This window comes from Cervus elaphus, chromosome 16 (assembly GCF_910594005.1).
Source record: "Cervus elaphus chromosome 16, mCerEla1.1, whole genome shotgun sequence".
Classification (NCBI taxonomy): Eukaryota; Metazoa; Chordata; class Mammalia; order Artiodactyla; family Cervidae; genus Cervus; species Cervus elaphus.
This window is the reverse complement of record NC_057830.1, coordinates 34865691-34889662: the sequence shown is the minus strand read 5'-3', so window position 1 is coordinate 34889662 and position 23972 is coordinate 34865691. Positions and strand designations below refer to the sequence as shown.

Sequence of the window (23972 nt, the reverse complement as noted above, 5' to 3'; positions counted from 1 at the left end):
AACTGATGCCAAGGCTGTCCTCAGCTCCCCAGAACCACGACGAGATATAACGGATGCGGAAGAGCCAGCAGGAGGAGGCAGCCACAGACAGCAGCCAAGACCCTCCCCAGGCGAGCAGCCTCTGTGAGGTTGGGGGCCAGGACCCCCAAAGAGGGATGACCACCGCTGGGCCCGGGTCCAGTCTGGTCAGAGATGAGGACACTGTCCCTGAAGCCCCCTTGGGGCTTGGGATGGGGATGGGGCTCTCCCTTGGGAATGGAGTCAGGGAGATGCCTTGATCCTCCTCTGCATCGGCCTCTGAGGTTCCTGCAAGCCCCCTCCCCTCCTTCTCCTCCCCAGGCCCCACATAATTGCTTTCCCATGTTGCTAATGGAGGCCAGATTGATGATGCCCAAGCCTTGGGTGGGCGGTGGGTGGGTCAGGGCTGACCAGGGCTCTCAAGGCAGGAAAGAGCATGCGCCTGAGACCCCCTACTATAGCTCTCCTACTACAAGGACAGAGAAGTGGGAGGCTCGGACCCACCTTGAGAAGACAATGTCCTTCTCAAGAGTTGGTGACCCCCTCCACCCTCCACCCCTGCTGGGCCTGGAATGCAGGTTTCCTGGAATGCAGCAGTTTCCAAGCTGCTCCTCACAGAGACCAGATAAACACAGAGGATCCAGGACAGACACTGGGGATCCAGGACACAAAGACGGTCCACAGCTGCTTCTCAGGAGGTTCATCCTGGGAGCCCCTTCCTGTGGATGAGGAGCAGCATGCTCATAGCTGGGGCTCTCTGGCTTGAAAAACCATAGGCGTCTCTAGCTTGACACCGGCCTCTGCCTTCCACAGCATCTCCAGCCTGGAACGCCCCCTTGTCCTCCAGCGCCCGGGCTGGAGGAGGGCCAGGCACCTTTGTTCTCAGGCCTTCACCAACCCAGAGTCCTGTCCAGGCCTGACTCATCAGTGCTCCTGGAACCAGGAGCCCCTCCTCCCAGGACATCATCCCAGGTGGCCAGGGAGACTAGCAATGGAATGCCCATTTCCTGACCGCAGCTTAAGGAGGAAGGCTTGAACCTGGGCTGCCCGTGTGACCCGGGGGTCAGTGTCTCAGTGGTGGTGTGGCCTGGTGCATGCTGGGGGGGTGGGGTGGGGGGAGTGTGCATCAGTGGTGGTGTGGTCTGGTGCATGCTGGGGGGTGGGGTGGGCCTGCATGTTCGTGGCTTTGACGCCACTTTTCTCCTTGCTCCAGCTGCCCAGAGCACGGCCAGGCCTGGTGCTCTGGCCTAACCCTGTGCACCTACCCCCAGGCCAAAGGCGGTTTCCAACTTGGCCCCAGCCTTGGGCCTTCTCAGCCAAGGAGCTGCAGGGGGGTGGCTCTGACAAGAGTGGGACTGGACCTGAGCAGGCCTGGGGCAGCCAGAGGCTCCTCCTCTGAGGAGCAATCAAGGGGAACCTGGAGTCCCAGTTTGGGGACTGGAAGGGTGTGAGTGTGAGCAGGGTGTGGGGCTGGACCAAAGACTGAGTACCCTATGAAGCCAAAGCCCACTCCTCTCCCACTCACACCGAATCCTTGCTGTAACCTAACCCCGGGGTAAACCACACACTCCACACTCCCCGCCCTGAAGCACAAGTCAAGGCCCTGGTCACTTGCCAGGTGGCCTCCTTCGGGTAACCTCTCCGCCCGCCCAGGCCCAGGCCACTCTGAGCCCTGAGCCCTGAGTCCAGGCTGAACCTTGGCCTGTGTCTCCTGGCTGGCAGGGATGACAAGCCCTCCATCCACGGGATGGAGCCTGATCTCCTCCCCTTCATGCCCCTCTGCCCTGTGGGTAAAGCCAGGCCTGGGCACTTGTGGATGCAGAAGCTCTGAAGACAGCCCTTAACAGGCCATGGCCCTGCCAGGATTTAGCAGCCTGCAGGGCTGACTAGAACCCACTCCAGTATTCTTGCCTGGGGAATCCCATGGACAGAGGAGCCTGGTGGGCTACAGTCCATGGGGTCGCAGAGACTTGGGCACGACTGAGCGACTAAATAAGCAAGCAAGCAAGGGCTGTCAGGACATCCCCAGGTGAGACCTGCCTTGCTGGCTGGGATCTTTCATTCCCCACAACTCTGCCCGTGGCCTCCAGGGAGTCCTCCCTCCCCACCAGAAGCAGAAAGCCCTGACCCCAGACACTTCCTCCTGGGAGCTGACCTGCCCCTCCCCACTCTTCCGTCCTCCAGGCCTGGAAGGGGAGAGGTCCTGGGGTGAGGGCTACCTTCCCAAAGCCGGTCTGTTCCAAGGACTCATGAAATGGTGACGTTTAATGAGAACCCCCCACCCCCACCCTTGTATATACATCTATAAAAAATTCAAATACAGCAAGTTACCATTGAGTCAGACTAGAAGGGACTGACAGGGCATTAAATACTGTGGCGGGGGCGGCGGGGAGTAGGAAAGGGGGCGGGTCGTACAAAAACAGGGGCAGAGGTGGGGGACTGAAAAGTGTGGGCGCTGGGGGGAAGGGGATGGCTGGGCCCCCCCAGCGTCAGGAGCTTATAATCTGATGGTGGCAACAGAGACCCTGGGAGAGACAGGAGGCGGGGACAGGAGGAGAGACTGGATGTGAGGGACTCCCCTCAGGCCCCCCCAAGGGCTCCTGGGAGTCGCTGGCGTTGGAGGGTCCAGCCCCAGGGGGGCAGGACAGGGGCGAGTGGTGGGGTCTTTGGTGGGCGGGTTAGCTGCGTGGCCCCCTCCCCTGAGGGAGGGAGGTGGGCCGGCATGGGGTGGCGGGGCCAAGGGAGGGACGGCAGGCCCAGGCCTGCCGGGGTCTCTACAAATTGTGTCTGAAGAGAATGCAGAAGGCCCTCCTGCCCGTGTGCAAAATAGAAACCGGGGTCTTCGGGCTCAGCTCCGGCCTCCCGCTCCTCCGCAGGCGCGCTGGCGTGTCCTCACAGGATGCCGGGCTCTGGGGGGTGAACAGGGCGGGAGGCCATGAGGGAAGCGGCTGGGCCGGGGGTCCCCCCAGGCTCCTCTCTGCCGCCCAGCCTCACTCGACTCACCAGATCAGGAGACGGCTGGCAGTGGCGGCAGCGGCAGCCAGGGCCAGGGTAACGGGGACACTGACGAAGGAGGGCGCTGAGGGCGCCCCGCCGCTGCCCAGCTCCCCGGGGTCACAGATCTTCGTGGTGGGCGGGGGTGCCAGTGAGCTGGTGGTGCTGGTCGTGGTCTCTGGGGAACATGGGGGAAACTCAGGGGAGGGCTGGGGTCCCCCCCAGATCTGGGGGTCCAGGCGACACGGCTCCTGCCTCCTGTGTCAGACCAGTGCTGCCTCCCCCGTGAGACAGCCCCAGCCTCACCCATCAGGCAGGTTCTGGCTGCTTCCCCCAGGCACACAGATGACCCCTCCATCCAGCGGCCCCTGCTGAGAATGTCCAAACAGCAAGGACGAGGACCAGCCGGGGCTGGACAGACCGAGGGGCGTGTGGCAGCCACACAGCATTCAGAGAGCCCTAGGGCAGACGCGCCAAGTCCCAGGAGGACAGCAGGCGGCGCCAGGCGAAGGGAGGCTCACCAGGGGCCTGGGCCTCAGTGGTCAGGTGTCGCGGCTCCTCCGTCCAGGGCGTGGCGTGGGCAGCCACGCTCCAGTCGCTCCACGTCCCAATCTCGTTGTCCTTGGCCGCCACCTGGATGATGTACTCCTTGCCAGCGTAGGCGTCCGTGATGGTGTGTGCCGTTCCATCTGACAGCTCCACCTGCAGCCAAACCACCACGGAGTGGGGCGGGGAGGGAGGGACGGTGGACCCTGCAGGTCAGGAGAGTGAGGCGCCCCCAGGAGACGGGAGAACACTCTGGGGAGGAGAGCGAGGGTGAAGACACCCCTGGAGGGCCCGAGGACATCCCTGGGGGAGGGAGGGGCTACTGAGAACACCTCTAGGGGAGAGTAAAGACACCCCAGGGAGGAGACCCCCGCCCCCAGGGTGCAAAGACAGTCCTGAGGGAGATCTCCACCCTGCTGCCACCCGGGTCTCTCACAAGCCTGACCTCGGTCCCTGCTGGAGGCAACTCGAGGTTGGCGTGAGAGAGGGTTAGTGCGGAGCTGCCCTCCTCCTCCCCCATGAAGAAGCTGTTTAGCGGGAGAGCTACACACACAGACTTGGAGCAGGGCTGCCCGAGCCCGGGTTTCAGCTCCCTCCATCCCCTCCCTCGCTAGGGGCCTGGCTCAGCTTCCACTTGCCTTGCGGTCCTCATCTGTAAAATGGCGTTAACGATCTCCCTCACAGGGTTGTCATGAGGACGCAGGCACAGGGTGAGGGCCAAACGGACTTCAGCCAGCTCTGTCGTTATCACGGGTTCCAACTCGGAGCCCGGGTTTCCCCGATGCCCAGTGCACCCACCAGCCTGGCCCCAGATGGGTCTCTCCCTCAGGGAGGCCTCCAGCCTGAGGCGGAAAAGGGGTGGGGGGTGGTTCCGGGGGCAGCGGGACAGCAGGACAGCTGCCCCATTTCCTCCTGGAGGCATCGCCACCCCACCCCCGCCCGGCCAGCCCCATCACGCTGGTCTCCCCCACCCTCCAGGCTGGCCTGCCTGTCCGGCGCCCCTCCCAGGCCCAGGCTGGGCTCTGGTTCATCTCAGCGGCACCCGCCGCCTCATTAAGCCGCCTCGTAAACAGGGGCAGCCGGCAGGGGCGGAGGAGGGGCCGCTCTGGGCCACGTCTGGCTTCAGGGCTTTTTTGGTCCCCATTCCCTGGCCCCAGAAAGCCAGGGTCTGGGCTACCTGACCTGACAGCCTGTGAGTACAAGTGTGTGTGTGTGTGTGTGTGTGTGCGCGCGCGTGTGTGTAGCTGGGTCCAGGTAGGGGGGAAGGCTGAGAGCCTGTGAGTACAAGTGTGTGTGTGTGTGTGTGTGTGTGTGTGTGTGTGTGTGTGTGTGTGTGTGTGTGTGTGTGTGTGTGTGTGGGTCCAGGTAGGGGGGAAGGCTGAGAGCCTGTGAGTACAAGTGTGTGTGTGTGTGTGTGTGTGTGTGTGTGTGTGTGTGTGTGTGTGTGTGTGTGTGTGTAGCTGGGTCCAAGTGGGGGGAAGGCTGAGAGCCTGTGAGAGTGTGTGTGTGTGTGTGTGTGTGTGTGTGTGTGTGTATATGTAGCTGGGTCCAGGTGGGGGGGAAGGCTGAGAGCCTGTGAGTGTGTGTGTGTGTGTGTGTGTGTGTGTGTGTGTGTGTATGTGTGTGTGTGTGTAGCTGGGTCCAAGTGGGGGGGAAGGCTGAGAGCCTGTGAGTACGAGCGTGTGTGTGTGTGTGTGTGTGTGTGTGTGTGTGTAGCTGGGTCCAAGTGGGGGGGAAGGCTGAGAGCCTGTGAGTATGTGTGTGTGTGTCTGTGTGCGTAGCTGCGTCCAAGTGGGGCAGGAAGGCCTCCCAACCCCTCCAGGGTCTGTGGGCCTCAGGCAGGAGGTGTGGATAGAGCCAGAGTCAGTGTGGAAGACATTTTGGACCCAGACCTGGGCTCAGTGAGTCCTACTCTAGCCCTAGAAGATGGGTGGGACTCAGAGTCCCTCCCCTCCTGGAGCTGGAGCCGGAGCCCAGTTCCACCTCTGGTCCCCTCCGGCTCTGCAAAGACTCCCTCTGCTAAGTAAACCCAGCTCATGCAGCTCCTTCTCCCCCTTGCCAGGATTCCACTCTCAGGCCCCCTCCTTTGATTCTGTCCCCCAGATCTATCCCCAAAGGGAGAGAACTATGGAGAGCAGTTCAAATGACCACCTCATTGGCAGGCCAAGGGTGAGCAACCCATCATACCTCTAGTGTTGTGGCCTAGGAGCCCATGGCTCTCCAGGAAGCCACGTCTCCTAGGCCTGGGCCCTTCTAGTCAGGTTGTCACTGATCCCTTAATCCACCCCCTTCAGAGAATGGCCCCACAAGTGGCAGGAATTCCCGAGTTGCTGGCATCTGCCTTGCCTAGGAGGCCTCCCTCCAGCCTGTGGCCGCATGCCCTCCGGCCTTCCTGCTGAGTGAGGCCCAGGGCCGAAAGATGCAGGGAACCGGTGCTGTGACCCAGCGCTGGCCTCCCCCGGTCCATTTTGAGAGCCCCTGCCAGACCTCAGGGTACCCATTCTTGTGCAATTCCTGGCCTGTATCTCTCACTTCCTCCTGAAAAGCCAAGTGATGTTTTTCTCTGCTTGCCCCGCCCCATCATACACCTGCCTCTCCCCAAGATGAAGGACTGGGGACAGTCAACGCTGTTCACAGCAAAACTCAAGTTCAAAAGAAACACACATCTAGCCAACCACCATGCCGACGTGACATGGAACAGGGCTAACGTGGGCCACAGGCCACGCGTGTCCTTGCCATGGAACCCACGTCCTCCGCTCTGCCCGTGTCAGCGTGGGGGTCAGTTCTGCCCATGGTGCAGGTCAGTGCGTGGCCTTGGCACGTCAGTCACACGCATGGTGGGAGCATGGTCCCTGCTGGGGACCACGTGTGTGTGTGCATGTTCCCGTGTGTGTGTGGTGGGCAGTGCGCCAGGTCCACGGCAAGGCGTGTGCGCCGCGACGCGCAGGGCTGCTGCCTGTAGCTCGTTAGCAGGGGAGGGGGGCTTGTGAAACTAGACCCTGGTTATTAGCAATGCATTAGTCGCGGGCAGCTGGCCAGGCGGGAGGGACTCCGGACTCTGTCAGGGAACATATGAGCATATAAGCAGCCTTGTGGGGGCCAGGCCTGCAACCAGGACAGGCGCCCTGGAATTGAATTACGTACTTTAAAGGCCAGCCGGGAGGGGGGCATGAGGAGATGGGGCTGGAACCAGGTAGATGTGGTGGGGGTACAGGGTGACCCTCAGTGCTAGCCTGGGTTGCCTGGGGGAGCATCCTCCCAGCCCCAGTCCTTGCCTTCAGACCTCCAGCCCTCGGACAGCACCCATAACCCCGGGCTCTCAAGGAGAGAGAAACTCCAGTCTGCCCCAAACCCTTGGCAGATCCCCAGAGCTCTCTCTCGTAGCTTGATCAGCATCCCAGACAACAGCCTGACCCCGTGCTGCCCCTGTCCACTGCTTGCTTCCTGGCCCAGATCTCCTTCTGACCCATAACTTTTAGCTGACACCTAAGCTAGGCTTGACTTTGGAGCCATGACACTAGTCATGGCCTGAACTCACACCTTGGGTTGAGCCTGACTCTATTGCCTGATTCTGACCCCTGGAGCCCATCTGTGAGAACAGGGACTATCCTGTCCCTTGGATCCAGGCCCAGAGCCTGGTTCAGAGTATAAGAGAGAGATGTCTGATCAGGGCTGAAACCAGAGACAAGAAAAGGGGAACACTGCCACCATCTGCCCCCAGCATCTCTCTCCACTATCCCGGGGAGTCACACAGACAGATGTGTTTGACTGTCCTAATGGGGGTCAATCAGGATGCCCCTCTTCAGCTCCATCCATCCTTCTAGGCCCACCCTCCACCCCAGAAAGCCTCTCTGACTGCTCTCAGGCTTCCCACTAGAACAGCCAGCAGCAAGGCCTCCCAGGCCGTGTGGCTCTGATACCAGCTCTCAGGATCCGGGCAGGGCAGGGCAGGGCACTCACATGCTGCCACTGGTCCAGGATGAGGGGTCGATAGCGCAGGAAGAACTTGAGAGGAAAGGACTCAGGGTCGGGCCAGGTCGACGGGGTCTGCCACGTCACTTCGAGCCGGCGAGGGTTGCTGGGCACCGGCCGGGCTACCACGTTTTCCGGAGGGTCAGGCTTCACTGTTTAGGAAACACAGCTTTGGTACCACACTGATCTCTTGGAACAACCCCAGCCACCATGACAACCAGCGCACATCGATAATCATTGGTCTCTGTTGTCAGCTTTGGCAACTACTGTTAACAACCATCTCATTCCTTCCACCTTTCACATCCGTGTCATCACCAATGACTGTGCCCACAGTCATTGTCACCAGCTCATGATATCAACATCATAAATTTCATCCCAACCCCATCCTCATGATGACCAGCATCCCAATCACTAAGCCTGTGTCATGCTCTATCATGACCCTCATCATCACCTGGATCATCCACTCCCGTACCAGCATCATATACTCCCCCCAAGCCTGGCTTTCCACCTCAACTTTTCCAGTTCCCAACTGAGACACGGCCTCCCTTGGAAGAAGAGTCTGGGCTTGAAGCTGCTTTGTCGGTCAAGGTTAAAAGACAGTTCACAGGTGTTGCAGATCTGGGTTGGAAGTGGGCTGAGGACCTGATGGAAGCAGCTAAGGGCCGAGGTCATGTAGAGTCTGGCCGAGGACTCAGTCGTGGCGGGGGTGTGGGCGGAGGCAGAGGGTCTGGCTGGGATGGGACAGGGGCAGGCAGGGGGTCTGGCTGGGATGGGGGTTGGGAGGAGGGCGGTCTCTGTCCCAGTCCTGTCTCCTATTCTGACACCTCATTCATCACAGGCCGTAAGGAAGCCATTAGCGTGGTTGTGGGGGGGTGGATTGGAGGCTGCAGCTGCACACGGGTCTGGCCCGGCCTGCCCCCCTCCCCCTCCTGCATGCTCTGGGAGCCAGAGAGACGAGGGGAAGAGCTGCTGGAGAGGCCTCTTGGCCCCGGCAGGTAAAGGGCATCCACTCAAATGTTCACAGGCGTGTACGTGCCATGCGTGGATGTACATGCTACACATTCCACACACACCTGGGCAGACACACGTGAACATCCCCGCGCACGCTGATACACACCTCTGGCAAACATCCGCTTACACACTCCCACTGCAGGATGCAGCAGGGAGCCCCCCCGCCTCCCCGCAATCCCCACGCACCGATGGTGAACTCATCGAAGGTGATGGCTGTGGCATTGTGGCCCAGGGCATTGCTGACACTTATCGAGACCTTGTACTTGACGGTGGAGAACAGGTGCATGTAGCGGATGTGGCAGCGGTTCTTGACGGCAGGGTCCTTCTCACAGACCATCACTTTGGAGCCGTGCCTGGGGAGGGGTGAAGCCCAGGCACCATCACCAACCTCAAGGATCGGGCAGGGTGGAGGCTGGGGGAAGGCCAAGCCCAAGGCTGGGCAGTAGGGTGTGGATGGAGGGCATGAGGGGGTCCGGGAGAGGTCAGGGTTGGACTGGGTCCTGGGTGTGTCTACTCACAGCACAGTCACATTGAAGGTGTTGGGGATGTAGGTGGGAGTGGGCAGATGCCAGGTGCAGTAGAAGCCCTTGGGATAAGTGTTGGAGCGGCAGCTGAGCACAGGCTCCCGCGGCGGCACTGGGGGGGCGAGGACAGCACGGTCAGGGTGTTCCTGAACCCCCAGTCCCTGGTGCGAGTGTGGGGACAGGTGGGCCCCAAACCCCCAGCTCTCCCTCTTCAACCCAACGGCAGTGCCAGAGGTGGGGGTGGGGAGTGCTGTCAGCGAGGGTCTGAGGCTTCCCAGGCCACAGAGAGCCAGATGTTTAATTAAAGAAAAACAAGGGCTGAATGGAGAGGGAGCCCCCCCTCCACCTGCTCAATGGAGGCGGGAACCACGGGGAGCGGGGGGCTGCGGGCCTCAGCTCATCAATCACGGGACGGAGGTGATGTCTGGGGGAACTGGCCCCAGCCCCACGTCTCCTGCCACCTTGCGTCCATCTCCAGAGGGAGACTGCAACAGAGGTCAAGGGTGGGGGGCTCCACCGGGTCCTCTGGTTGCTGGGGTGAGCGGGGTGCACTCCCGGCTGAAGACACATTCCAGGCTTCCCCTCAGGAGAGAACGAGGAACACAAGACTCCACACAAACGACAGCACTGTTCACGTGCATGTATGTGTTACATGTGTGTGTGTGACGTGAGTGACGTGTGATGGAATGTGGGAATGTATGTAGGAGGGTCCGTATATGCAGCTCACACCACATGCCTACACGTGTGACTGCGGGTGTGTGTGTGTTGTTCCCTTGGCGTGTACTCACCCCAGCCCCAGTCCCCAGCCTCTCCATCAGACCCTTTTAAGAAGCCCTTTATAGAGTCGGCAGCTGCCTTACTCTGGGGAACGCAGAGGGCCAGAGAGGGCTGGGGACATGCCTGGGGTCACACAGCAAGCCGGAGCCAGTGCCAAGCACCAGGATGGGAATACCCACCGACATGACCACACCTACGTACTTGGGAAGTCCTCCCTGCGTTCTAACCACTCTTTTTGCTGCTGTGAGCACTCAGCCCAGCTGTCCCACCCTCGGGTGTTGGGTAAGGCGTGAGGACAGCCGGCTCAGGTTCCTGGAAGGAGGCAGTTTCTGTGATCTGACCCAGGCAAGGAATGTCCGTCCACAGCTCCGGGGACACTGACACCTCCCTTCTGTGCCCTCCCACCCCGCCCCCTGCCTGACAGGTGGACAGGAAGCAGGAGGGGGCAGCTCCATAAGCCAGGGATGGTGAAGGGGAGGGCATGTCTACGCCTGCTGAGTGGCGGTGGTGATACACAGGGAACCGTGGGCTCTCATCCAGGGTGCACGTGATTGTGAGTGACTCTGTGTGATTTCATGTTCATGCCCAGTATGTGTGAGGTATGTATGTGCTCAGACCCCCAGGGAGCGATCCAGCTCTGCAGCAGGAGTGATGAGGGCGTCAGACAGGCGTGATGGGAGCTCAGGAGTGATGAGGGGGCCAGAGGGGCATGAGGGGAGCTCAGGAGTGATGAGGGGGTCAGAGGGGCACGAGGGGAGCTCAGGAGTGATGAGGGGGTCAGAGGGGCACGAGGGGAGCTCGTGTGTAGCAGGCAGAGTGGGTGACGGTGTGGGCTGAGATGTCTCCAGCCCCAGGCCTGCAGGGAGAGTTGGGGGCCAGCGGAGCCTGCACAACGGGCAACCTGCCTGCTGCCCGCTGCGGTCTGCCTCCCCTGGGAAGCCTTCCTGGCCCTGAGTTCATCTTGTGTCTGTCCTGTGTTCATCCTGTGTGCCTCACATATCCCTTGCCTATCTGCCCAGGGGCATAGAGGCATGGGGGTGGGGTGGGGGGGCGGCCAAGGACACAGGAAGTGCCTTGTGGGGGCCTGTGGGCCAGGCCAGAGCTGGCAGCCACCCCAGGAGGAAAGGACATTCCGAGGTCGGCTGAGAAGCCTCCACTCCCCCCCCGCACCCCGCCCCACCCTCCCTTAGCCCAGGCTTCAAAGGAGAGGGCGCTGGGGGGGTGAGGACTGAAGCCTGCAGAGTCAGCTCCCTGCCACCTGGGACTCTGGAGGGCAGAGCAGGGACCGACTCGCCTCCCCATTGACCATCCTCCCCCCCTCAGACGAGCCTCCCCTCAAACCTCCCCCGAAAACCAGTTCCCCTCTCTGACTGGGCAGGTCATGGGGGGCGGCGGGGGGCGGGCAGGGCTTTGTCTGTCATCCGGCTACTCCTGCCTGGCCCTGGGCCCTGAGTAGGGAAGGGCTTGGGTTTCCTGACAGGGACCAGGTTTCTCAGAGGGAAAAGGAGGAAAGAAAAACAAAGAAAAGGAGGAAAAGGAGTGACTCGCTGCAGCTGGAGCCCAGCTGAGGGACGGGGTGGGTGGAGGTGGGGGCGCTGCGAGAGACCAAGTGTGAGGCTGTGGGACAGTGTGCAACGGGGAGGCCTGCGGAGAGCGTGCTGCACGTCAGGGGGGAAGCTGTTTGTGAGCGACTGCAGTCGTGAGGCGGCGTGTGGGACTCCGTCGGGCTTCCTGCGCGTGACTGGGAGTCCGGGCAGCTGTGCCACTGCGATCGGACGTGTGTGGCCAGCTGACTGCCTGTGTGTGGGACTCGGGGTGAGGCTGTGGCGATGTGGGGACTGTTCACATGTCTGAGGCCGTGGGGCCGCGGTCCTCTGTACAGAGGCCTGAAAACGCGCGACCGCGCGTGAGACAGTGATGGCAAGGCCACGGACCTGCGGCACTGGGTGTCAGACAGACCTTCAGCCTGGAGGTGTTTTTCAAACCGTGGGTGTGGGAAGGTGCCCCCTGTGTTCACATGTATGGGCAGAATGCCGTGTGAGGGCATGTGTGTGGGCCAAAGCCCGTGCGCATGCGTGTCACGTTATCACAAACACGCATGCTCCGGGGTGCCCGGACTTCCCGAGTCGCCCCTGTGGGGGCTCCTGAGATGCCCGAATGACAGCATTGGCCTGCAGCGGGGGATTCGAGAGCCCCATGCGGGGCCGTGTGTGCGTGTGCATGCGTGCGTGTACCCTCGCTGGCCCAGGGTTTGTTTGTTTTCCTCCTAATTGGCTTGTTTTTCCATGTCCAGCCCACCAAACCGCATGTTTTTCCTCTCATCTCGCCAGCCCGCCTGGGCTGGAGCCCCCGGCACGCATGAGGCCTGCCCGCCGGCTCAGAGAGGAGGAGGGGCAGGCTGCCCACGCCCCTGGCCAGGCCAGATCAGGCCAGGCAGGGCGGGGTGACCCTTCCAGCTCCAGCCCTCCCAGGCCGCACCCACACTACTCCTCCTCCTCTTGCCTGGGCATTCAGGGCCCGTGGCCTGTCCTAACCTTATCTCGTGACATCTCTTCTGGACTCCCAAATGCCCACCTTCCACCCATCTTTTCTCTTCCCAACTTCAACCATGGGCTGCTCTTTCCTTCCCAGCGAACAGAGCCGAGGAGGAAGCAATGCTGAACCAGGGGGACTGGAGTTCCTGTCCTGACCAATCAAATACGAATACTTTAAAACTGGACAAGGAACTGTCTATTTGAAATTAGTCAACCTCTGATTTATTTCAGCTTAAAATCAGAATGACATGGAATTAGCAGTGTCTAGGGAAACAAAAGGATGCTACTAAAAGGAACCTTGTGATCCTGTTTCCTAATGTGTGTGTGGGGGGGTGTCCTTTCATCACCCTGGGTAGGGGCCTCTTTAGAAGGGGGTGTGATCATCTGCCTGAGGGAAGAAAGGTGGGTCAAGAGGAAGCAGTTCAGGCATCAGCCTGGTTAAGGGGACTTACAACAGAATATTTTTATGATCAGGTTCCCTTGGAAATAGAGACACGAAAATCTTACATGTTTAAGATAAATATTAAATAATTTTTAGTCTGAATGGCCCACAAATCAGGGGTGACTCTGTCCTGTTCTCTGAGCATTGGCGAGAAGGATAATTTGATTTTGAATGTTGCCAAACCCAGTCTCTTGTTACTAATATAAAGTGACTGAAACAATCATGATTAATGTCTCCTGTTCCTCTGACCAACCCTAGAAGGAAACAAGGCAATGTGAGATAAGTACCTGTTACTAATGCTACAGCCAATTCATGGCCAGCACCACTCTGACAGGCAGGGCCTGAAGGGTGGTCAGCGCGATATATAAAAAGGCTGGGCTCTGGTCACAGAGAGCAGCTGTGGGCATGGCCTGTGGGCATGGCTACCGGCATTACTTCGAGACCCAATACTCCCTTCAGTGACCTCTCAAAGAAAATCAAGTCGTTGGGAATGAAGGCCGGAGTCCCCCACGCCTGGCCATCACAGCCAACTCTGTCCATCAGAAGACTTCTGGGGCTCAAGCTGATAAGACACGGGTGTGGGTGACTGGTGCCAAGTTGGCCTCATCCTCCTTGCATGCCGCTCAGCATGTGGCCTCTTTCCCCATGTGAGGGCCCAGGGCTAGGCTGCCTGGTCCACTTCTAGCGCACCCTGTGTTGGGCCAGGGAAGCCTCCAGTGGGCAGGCGTCACTCCACCCTGGGCTTGCAACTAAGACGTTTCGTTACGACTGCCATCTCTCCAGTTTAAACATGTAAAAAGGCTTTTCTGTGGGGAAAAGAACATCCCTACCAAAACATACTTCCCCCTCTCCTCTGGCCCCACTGATGGGTCAGTGTTTTTGTGGAGGACGCTGAGCAACCCTTCAGCCTAAACTTTCCCACAGTTATCCACACCTATCGCATGACAGTGGGGCAAGGACCTGCTCACAGGCCCCTCAAGCATCTCTTCCCCTCAGCAGCTCAAAGGGAGTAAAGAAAGCAGCTCCAAGGGAGTAAATAGAGTGAGGTGTATCGCCCAAATGGGATGAGGCCAGAGAAGCTCAAGAAAAGAAATGAAACTATGTTCAGAGTATTTATTCTGTCAGTTGATGCCTCCAGCTGAGCACCAAGGACCTGCCCAGCTGACCCTCAGCAACATTGATAACCTCCTCCTCCCGAGACTCCTAACACCTCTTCTAAATCGCACTCACCTGCTCCCCCTTCTCCCTTCCTGCCTGGCTCCTTCTGATCTCTCATCTCTTTTTGTGGCTCATTTCCTTAGATCAACCCCTTTTACAGCGATGGTCTTCAGGGCTCGGTCCTGGGTCCTCTTCTCCTCTCATCCCACAGTCTCACCCTTGACCATCTCATCCTCTCCCAAAGAATTAATGCTGACAACCTGCCCCCTCCCCCTCAACTCCCATCTCCAGCACAGGCCTCTCCCTGAGTCCCAGAACCTCAGATCCACTGGCTACCAGCCATCGACTCCTGGTTGTCCCCCAGGGACCGAAACCCAACATCTATAGCAGATGGTGCCGCAGATCCCTCACCCGTACCCGCTGACCGCCTCTGCAGTTATTTGCCTAAGAGCTTTCTTTGGCCACCAAAACCTGCTTTGCCTGCCGGGGCATCAAGCCAAAAGTGCTGGGGAACGAAAGCCTCCCCGCCCTCCTTAGTGTGCAAGCATCCGGGCTCCCTCAGCCCTCAGGCAGGAGAACTCCAGGGACCTGCTCTGCCTTCTCGGCTCCCAGAGCTCCCCCAGCGGGGTGGGCTCCAGCTGCCCAGAAGCAATGGCTAGGTAACTCCCTCTTGATTGGCTAACTTCACTTCTTTTTCTCTATCATTCTCCCATACCCTGATGATGTTTCTGTCACCTGCCAAATAAACTACTTGCCTGCGAACTATTATCTTGGGTTCTGATTCCAGGGAAAGCCAAACTGAGACACGGCACGAAAAGCACACATTGTCTCCTCCTCCAGCTGACCCCTGCGCCTTGTTTCCGCTGCAGCGATCGGTCCCACCAGCTGTCTTGACTCTTCCCACTGTCCACTCTCCCACTCTCCCTACCTCCGATCCATCAGCGACTCCTGGAGGCGAAATCACTCTTCTCAGCTTCTCAACCCCACGTTCCAGTCCCAGGTCCTCCTCCACTCTCTTGCATCCCAGCAACAGCCTCCTTCCTGCCCCTGGCTTTGCCCACCCACCTGCCAGCCCTGCAGCACAGTGAGAAAGAGCTTTCAACAACATGACCCTGATCATGTCCCTCCCCTCCTTCAGCTCCCTTCTGCCATTTACAGCAACCCAAGTGGCCTTCCCAGGCCCTTTCAGCCTCTGAGGACTATGATCACACTCAGCTCTCGGCCAGAAAGGACTTTTTCAATGTCTCTTCCAAATTGCCCAAGTCTCCACATGCCTCCTACTCCAGGAAGCCTTCCTTCTTCCCTGGGGCCTTCTAGACTGCCCACACCTCTCACAGCATCACCAGATATCCCATTTTCTCCCCCAAGGCCCTCACAGCCAGCCCCTGGGAGAGCATGCAGTGGAATGAGACCAACCCAGCTCGGAGCTGTGACCTAGAATTCCTCCCACCAGGTCCCACGTGGGCCGTGCCCTGTCGGCCCTCCTGAGCCCATCTTGTCATAGGGGACAGGATTTCTGGATCTCAAAGACCTCCAGTGGAGGGTGGATACCAGTGCAAAATGCCAGGGGTCTGGATTCAGGGGGCGACACTGGGCTCAGAGGTCAGAACAGCAGGCTTGGACAAGATCTGAGGACAGGGGTCAGGACCTCCACCACCACCAGGAAGGGGGTGTAATCTGGGCCAAGGGTCTGGGCCTCAGGGACTCCCCCACTGAGTGAAGTGGGGGGTCAAACGAGGGGCTGGGAGTCATACTTACAGCCCACATGGAGGAGGATCTGGTGGTGCAGGTGCCAGGAGTCGCGGTGGAAGCAGGCGTAGAGGCCGCTGTGGCCCAGCTCCAGGCTCCGGAGCACGAGCTGGGAGCCGTTGAGCAGGTCGGGAGCCAGGTCTGTGCCGTTCACCCGCCACGTCACCGCCGCATCCCAGCTGGCGGTGCCGCACGGCAGAGTCACGTCCGAGCCCAGGCGCTCGTACTGCACGTGGGGCGTCTCTGTGGGGGGTGGGGAGGGCACGAGGCAGAAGTCACAGGTCACAGCCCTGCCCAGCACTCCCAGATGATAGCCTGTGCGCGTGCTCAAGCGAGAGCAGGCACCCTGAGGCTCAGCGTGCGAGTGTCTCGGGGAGACAAGGGATCTGCAAAATTCCTTCATGGCGTGCAAGGGCACAAGTATGTGAGTGTCTCCAAACTTGGACGTGTGCGTGCGTGTCCGGGGACTGTGTGTGTGACTGGGCGAGCCTGTGTGCGCGTATGAGAGAGAGAGTGTGTGTGTAGAGTGCTGGGACAGAAGACCTAGGTCACCTCCAGTCACCAGGCCCTTTTGAAAGTTTTCCTGACCCCCATAACCCCAGCCTCCTGCCACCAACAGGCCCAGCCCCGGTCACTGACATCTGCTGGCCAGGCAAGCTGAGCCAAGGGGCCCCCTCCTGAACTCCTTCCTCTGTCTCTTCCCTTCTCTTCATCCTCCCCATCTTGGTCTTTGTGTTCTGCCTCTCTCCCTCTCCCCGACAGCTCTGAACCCCCGACAAGGCCCTGTCCCCCAGCTGTCCAGGGCAGCAGCAGGAGGAAGAGTGGGCACAGGAGCCCGAGGGAGATCCTGGCAGCTGTCAACGTGATGGTGAGGCAGGAACTGCATGGGGTGCGGGTGGGACTGCGGGAGCTCTGACCATGCCTCTCCTGCCCCCAGGAGGGGCCTGTCAGAGCCCAAAGCAAAGCCCAGCCCTGGCCTCAGCCATCCAGGCATGATGGACAGAACCCAGGAGACTGGAGTGGAAGGGCAGAGGGGGCAACTGTCGCGAGGAGAGCAAGGTGAGGAGGGCCGTGGGACAGAGGAAGGCCTGGACACCGACCTCCAGACACGGCCGAGCAGCAGGGCACGCGGAGACACGGGCCTGCTCTCCTCATCCCGCCCCCCAGCCTGGAAGGATAGATGCTTCCCCAGACCTGCAGTTCTGTGCAGTGAGGGTGGGAGGGGCAGAGTGAGGGGGGCGAGGGGGGGTGCTGCGGGATCCCTCGTTAACACTCCCTTGGTCTTCCCTCCAGAGGGCCACCCCGCTGAGTTGGGGGATTTTCAGAGGCAATTCCTGTTAACGAGCCAATTAAGTTGGGCCAGTGGCCTCTTAATTAAACTTGTTAACACCACTGGGGCCGCAGGAGGTAGGGATCCCCCTATGCTGCCAGCGGCCCCCTTCCCCTCCCTCACACACCCTTCCCCAGCCCTGCTTTTCTCAGGGCTGGAACATCTGTCCCCAGTTGCTGCCTCTGTGGCCCTCCCCAGGCCAGGATCCCTGTGTGTCTGCAGGGCCCTATCCTGCCCCTCTCTGAGCCTCTCTGTCCCTGTCAAAGGAGAGGGAAACAGGAAACCCCGCCAGCCCTGACCACTCGTCCGTGGGGCCTGGGACCAGCCGAACAGAGGATGAACGGGCGGAAGGGCGGCGGCTGGGGGGGACCTTGGAGGCCGCAGCTGTGAGGCTAGAGCAGAGATTGACTGGGGGCCTCCCTCTGACCAGAGGCCCAGGGTCCAGGGCTCAAGCCATAGAGCCCCCCCAGTCCACCAGTCCTAGCCCCCGAGCCCCCCTCCAGCCTCCCTTCCAAAAACCTGGAGCTTCCAGGAAGCAGGCCAAGCCCCTCTCTCTGCACACACCACCCCCCACCCCCCAGCAGAGATTCTGCATCCAGCTGCCTAAGGAGGAGGCTGAAAACTGACCGTCGGGGGGTCAGGAAGAGTGGGGGGAGAGGGGCGTGGCCATTACGGTCCCAAGGGCCCCCCACCAACAGAGGCTCAGCACTCATGTGGCCCCAGTTCGGCTCACTACTCCTGGGGCAGGCAGGAACAGCCACGAGAGAAGGACACCCGCCCAACGGCACAACCAGTGTGATGGCAGTGGGGTAATACACAGCGGGGGAACCCACCCACCACAGAAATGGAAACACAGTCTGACAACAATGACAAACCAACCATGGAAGGGCAGGGCAGGAGTGAGAACATGACGATGCAATGACAGATGACGACTACAGGCCACAGCGCAGAGGCAGGGGAAAACATGTGGTGACCATCACGGCCATCGCGGCGTCACAACTGCTGCAACGGCACAACAGCAACACGCACGGCCACGCCACAGCTCCAACGATGGCCGTGATTCAATCCTTTGTCTCTGGACAGCTCCCCCCCGCCCCCCGCCCCATGGGCGCCCCTACTGATGTGCTGTCCATTTCAGAAATTAAATCAAGCCGCAGGGGGAGGATGGGGTTCTTGGCCCTGACGCAGTGACAAATGCTCCGAAGGAATCAGCTGTGAAAAGGTTGTTAGAAGCCAGGATAAGAGACAGAGACAGGATGAGGTCATGGACATGGGGAACGCACAGGGACAGAGCCGACGGCTCCCTCACACCTGTGCACACACGCTCACATGGGGACCACATGCCGGAAACGGTCCCCCCCCAGGGCGTCCTAAGCAACTTCACGTCGCCACACACATAGGATGAGGACCGTCACCATAAGAAGAACACGCACACACAGGACAACCATCCACAGGTCAAGGCCACACTGGGACACTGTCCCATGGCAGGGATGTGACGGTGACATATATGTAGGGGACTGAAAGTGTCAGCAAGAGGCTCAGTTACACACGGACACATGGTCTCAAACACAGCAGACACAAAGAGAAACAATCATGCAGGGCGGAAAGTCTCAGCCACAAGGACACAACCGCTCCCAGGACATAGGGCACAGCCCACAAGGATGTGACCGCACAGAGAAATGCACTCAGACAGGCACACAGTCTCACCCACATAAGCACACAGTCAGGTGCACAAGGACGGTCTCACACCCAAAGATGCAGCCTACGTCCCCGCACAGGGCCGGGGCCAAGCCACTGGGAGAGGCCACCGGCGGGCCTGGGCTGGTCAGGTCAGTACACGAGCCCCTGGCATGCCGACTGCAGGTGGGGCTCAATGGGCTGGCCTGGTGGTCCCTTCAGTCCCTACCCACTGGGGAGCAGCCCCGGGGTACGCCAGGATCTCTCTGGGCCTCAGCATTGGGTTCATAAGGAAGAGGCCTCAGGAGCCTTGACCTACTGAACTCTGAACCCACAGCCTTGAGGGTCATGGAGCTCAGTCATCAGGGCCTGCTATGTGCCTGGGCCCCACCTTCTCTGCTTCTACCTGGGCCAGCTGAGGTGGGGGCGGGGGGGCAGGACACAACCAAGCGGGGAGCTCCCTACACTTGGAACCTCATTCGAGGAGTTTTGAGGTCAGAACTTGGACTCATGTGGCCATCTTAAGTGCTGCCTCAAATGCAGACGGGCTAGGGGTCACGTGGTCACCCTTCCCAGCAGGGGTGCAGCTCCGCGCCCGTCTCCGCTCTTTGTGCGTCTGTGTCCCTGTGAGGAGGACGCAGCTTGCACTGGACAAGTGGTCGGGGAAGGGGAGGAGGCAAATCAATGGCCCCGCCTGGGCACCCCCCACCCCTCCAGCCATCCCAGCTCACTGGTGGGCCAGCCTTCTCCCACTTGTCATCCTGCCCATCCCCTCAGCGTGTTCTGAGGCTACCATTCCTGTCCCCGTGTTCCTTCCAGGATAAGCGAGGGGCATTCTTACCCACTGTCTCTCCCAGTGCCTCCCACTGCACCCCCCATAAACCCGAAGGGACCCCACTTCACCAGATACTGTACGGGGCCCTGCTCCTAGCTGCCCGCAATGCTAGCTCCTCAGTTGTGTCCAACTCTGTGACCCCATGAACTGTAGCCCACCAGGCTCCTCTCGTCCATGGAATTCTCCAGGTAAGAATACTGGAATGGGTTTCCATGCCTTTCTCCAGGGGCTCTTCCTGACCCAGGGATTGAACCCGGGTCTCCTGCATGGAAGGCAGATTCTTTACCATCTAAGCCACCTGTACCCTGTATCCACACTAGGGGGAAGAGGATCGGACAATCTTCAGCCAGAGATGCCGTCAGCATGAAACCACCCAGCAGTGACTGGGGGGTTGTGCTTATGGGACAATGTCAGGGGGTCACCCCATGTATCAGAGTCACATGACTCATGTTCATGTGTGACGATGCCAGCACACGGCAGTATGTGGCTCTTGGGTGGGTGCGTGCAGTTATGCCAGAGAGGGTCCTGCTGAGCTCTGGGAGGGAGTCAGCAGGGAGCACCCCTCGCCCCCCGCCCGCCTGGCACTCACCCTGGGGACTGTGTCTCTGGGCGTAGACCACAGCAGCAGCGGCAGCGAGCACGGCACAGCAGGCCCACGGGACCGGAGCAGCCATCTGTTGGGGAAAAAGTGGGCGGCGGGGAAAGGGGCAGCATCAGCCCAGGTAGCAGCCACCTGGGGAGGGCCCCCCCCGCCACCCCATTCTCAGGGAAGACTGGGAAATCCCAGCCCTAGGGCCAGGGCACCTTGACCCCAAGCGCCCTTCTTAATGGAGCTCAGGACCCTCTTCAAGCAACAGAAAATAACCTTATTGGCATCTGTACGCAAAGGTTTGCTGAGATGGTAGAAGGCAACCTACAGTGGTTTGTTGTTCGATAAGGAGGCTGGCTGCAGGATGTAGTCAACCGCAGATGAGTTATAAAACACTGGTAATGCTAGGGCCATTTTTCTAGAAAAAAAATAACTTTACTGGTGAGGTTAGCTAATTAGCTATAAACACTGCAAACTGAAAGGGTAATGCTTTAACTTGATTGGAGGTCTATACATCTCCAAACTGCCTTGAACGGAAGGCCCCTGACATGCTCCTGGGGAGAGAGCCCCTTGGATCTGCCCCTACCACCTTACCCCTACCTGCCCGCCCCCCACCCCTTGCCCGGCAGGGCTCTGGGAAGTTCAGAGCAGCAGGGTATCAGGGCAGTGGGACATTGTGAGCAGGTCAGATGTGGTTCCTGCTTTAGTGAACACTAGTGATCATGAGAAGGATGAAGGATTTTCAGATATACATCCCAGTCAGGGACCCCAGCCTATCACCCTTCGGCCCAGGAGCCTGAGAGCCCCAGTCCAGCAGATGTACGTCAGGGTCTGCACACTCCCACGTGGGTACACACAGCATGGTCAGGACGTGTTTCCAGAAGCCAGGATGGATCCAGTGGCCCCTCAATGTGTTGTCCTGCTTCTAGGATGGGTCCAGCTGCCCTCACACTGCTCCACCCCAGCACACACCTATACCTAAGGAGAGGGAAACAACTATTTCCTGCCCAAGAGGTTCCACATCTCACTCGCTCCAGTCTTGAAGAGAGACAAAGTTCTGTCAACAAGAGAGAAGCAGAGATCCAGAGACAGACCACTCCCAGACACTCAACCAGGGCCACCACCAGAGGTACAGTCAGACACACAGCAGAGACTCTGCCCCCAACAAGAGACAGAGCCCCAAAGAAAGAGCCTACACCCAGGCTGGAGAGACTGTGTGGGGCACAAGCCAGAGAAACAGGTAGGTCAACCAGATAACCAGCCAGAGACATGGCCAGAGAACAGCCAACACACAATCAAGGACCCACCAGAAACACCATACCAGACTCAGCCAGATGCAGGCAGATATATCAGAGAAGCCATCAGCGACGCAGGCCCGGGACAGTGTCAGAAACCCTGCCAGAGAAACTGCCTGACACACAGGCAGAGAAATACCAGAGAAACTGATAGAGGCAAACAGGCGTACACCCAGAAAAACAGCCGGAGAGAGGGCCAGAGACGCGGCCAGATGCTCAGTCAGGAAGTATCCACGGCACTCAGAACCCTGCCAGGGACACTCAGACACACAGTCGGACACACTGCCAGAGACACCGTCAGAAACGCTGCCAGAGAAACAGCCAGAGACGCTGCAGAGAGGGCTAGAGCAGGGGAGCTGAGTGTGGGTGTCAGCCTGGAGCCGAGTGGGGGTGGGGGAGTGGGGAGAACCTGACTTCTGGGGGCTCCTTCGCGGGAAGGGCTCCTGCCTGCCCACGGCTGCACTCGCCCCTCCCCAGGCCAGCCGTGCCCTCTGCACCTCCTCCAGCGGCGGCCGCTGGAGCCCCGGCTGCCCCTCCCGGGCACCGCTCGCCTCTCTAGGCCCCGACCGGCCTCGGCAACCCCTCCCACATCTGCGACTCCTGAGGCCTTTGCTACCACTTGGCCTGGCTCCTGACCCTCAGCCACGCCCCTCCTCCAGCTACTCCTCAGGCTTAGGAGGTGAAGACAATGGCCAAGGACACAGTCAGCAAGTGCTGGGGCCAAGAAAGGAACCCAGGATGAGCCAGCTCTAAATTCAGAGCCGGTGTGAGAGAAACAGATAAGAGGCTGGAAGCCCACCTGGTTCCCCCCGGCCCCCCACAGCTTCCCTCCGCCTTCAACCCTCGCAGGGAGCCCTCAGACCCTCCCCTACCATCTCCACCATCCGCTTTTCTCCTCACAGCCAGCAAGAGACTCCACCTCAGGGTGAACCTGCTGCCCAGCACACGGGAGAGGACCCAGGGCCTGGGAGGCAGAGGGGCAGACAGAGGGGACAGAGGGTAGATGACAGGATGGGAGCAGAGAGCCAGGGTGGTCCGCTCCTTCTAGCTCCTTCCTGGTCCCAGCTGGGAGGGGCGTGGGGGGTGAGGAGAAGGCCTGGCACGAGTGTAATGCATACAAGCAAATACACACACACACACATGCGGGTCCCCACAGGGGGAGGGGTGGCTTCTTCATCAAAGTCGCCTCCATCAGCCCGATGAGTTACTGTAAGGGCCGGGCCCTGGGCCAAAGAGGCTGCAGCTATGGGAGCCGGGCGCTGCCGAGAGCGCTGCGGAGGCTGGGGGATGGGGTACCAAGCAGATGCTGCACGGCTGGGGGCACCCAGAAAAGGGAGACACCCGGGGAGAGGGGAACGGAGAGGCAGGGAGAGAGGGAAAGCTGTGAGCCGAGTCCCTGAGGGACAAGAAGAGACCAACACAGGGAGAAATGGAAGAAGAGACACAGGAAGACCCGGGGAGCACAGGATACTAGCAGAGATTCAAGGGCAGTGGGAGAGACACGACCTGGAGAGAGCCACAGAAACGAGACACAAGCAGGGTCTCTGTGCTCACCGATAGCATCTCTAAGCCCACTCAGCTCCTGCAGTGTAAGGGGAGGATGCTGTCAGCGCAGCCGTGCTGGCGGATCTGAGACAAAAGCAGGGCTTCCAGGGGGCTGGGGGGCTTCTAAAGCCAAGAGCCTAGCCCCTAGGGGATAAGAGTGGATGGAAACCCCACGCCACCTACAGGTCCAGGAAGTCCCAGGCCACTTTCACTTCTCTCTTCCCTCCAAGTCCCAGCTGGACCCATTCCCAGGTAGGGAAGCTGAGGCCAGAGATATCCACCTCTGCCCTGCCCTAGCTCACCTCAGGCCACCCATCCCAGGGCAAAGAGCATCTTTCCCAGGAATTTTCCAAGTCCACACCCACGGCTCTGGGATAGATCTAGAGCAGAAATCCTGTAAAGCCCCAGATGAGGGCTATGCGAACTGGCCCAGGCTCCACAGACCTTTCCAGAGGGCCAGCCTGGCCTCCAGCCCCAGACCCAGCAGTGAGGAGAGAGCAGAAGGCACCCCACTAACAAATGCCCAGCAGCCCAAACCCCTTGTGAGCAGAAGCCCAGCTCCTCTCCCAACACAGAAGCCCAGTGTCGCCACATACACACACATAGGTGACACATCAAGAGACCATCCTAGCCCCCAACTTACCGTCATGTCCCATGACGACAGAAGGACACCACTACACAGTCAGAACAACATTCACTAAAAACGACACAGGCGCACAGGTGCCAATGCCCACGGCGTAGTGCCAGCCGCCACAGGGGTGATGATGCACCGAGTCACAGTCACACACGATGATGCCAACAAACAGGGCAATGACCCCTGTGGACACTGACACAGTCACGGTGACAGTCACCTTGGTTTCCAAGATGCAATGAGACCGCCAGTCACTCAGGCTGACAGTGACGGTGACATCCACAGTGATGCAGGGAGGCTGACAGACTCGGTAAGATGGACAGTCACAGAGAGTAACACCAGCCC

The 23972-nt window shown here is 59.8% G+C and overlaps 1 protein-coding gene across 6 annotated transcripts in view; it reads right to left on the bottom strand.

Annotated features, from left to right (window-relative positions):
* Window positions 1-2265: 2265 nt before the first annotated feature.
* The window catches only part of CNTFR (ciliary neurotrophic factor receptor), a 37849-nt gene continuing 16142 nt past the window's right edge, over window positions 2266-23972 (bottom strand). For 3 of the 6 annotated variants that reach the window (XM_043927856.1, XM_043927857.1, XM_043927860.1), the window contains 8 exons: window positions 20157-20241; window positions 15735-15968; window positions 9060-9177; window positions 8728-8894; window positions 7519-7682; window positions 3534-3714; window positions 3022-3190; window positions 2266-2927 (listed from right to left, as the gene is read on the bottom strand). In XM_043927856.1, the coding sequence (XP_043783791.1) occupies window position 2927; window positions 3022-3190; window positions 3534-3714; window positions 7519-7682; window positions 8728-8894; window positions 9060-9177; window positions 15735-15968; window positions 20157-20241 (1119 nt within the window). In that variant the 3' untranslated portion in view covers window positions 2266-2926. Of the gene's footprint in view, window positions 2928-3021; window positions 3191-3533; window positions 3715-7518; window positions 7683-8727; window positions 8895-9059; window positions 9178-15734; window positions 15969-20156; window positions 20242-20432; window positions 20555-23972 lie in introns of those variants that run through there. The other 3 variants (XM_043927858.1, XM_043927859.1, XM_043927861.1) reach the window with 3 other exon arrangements.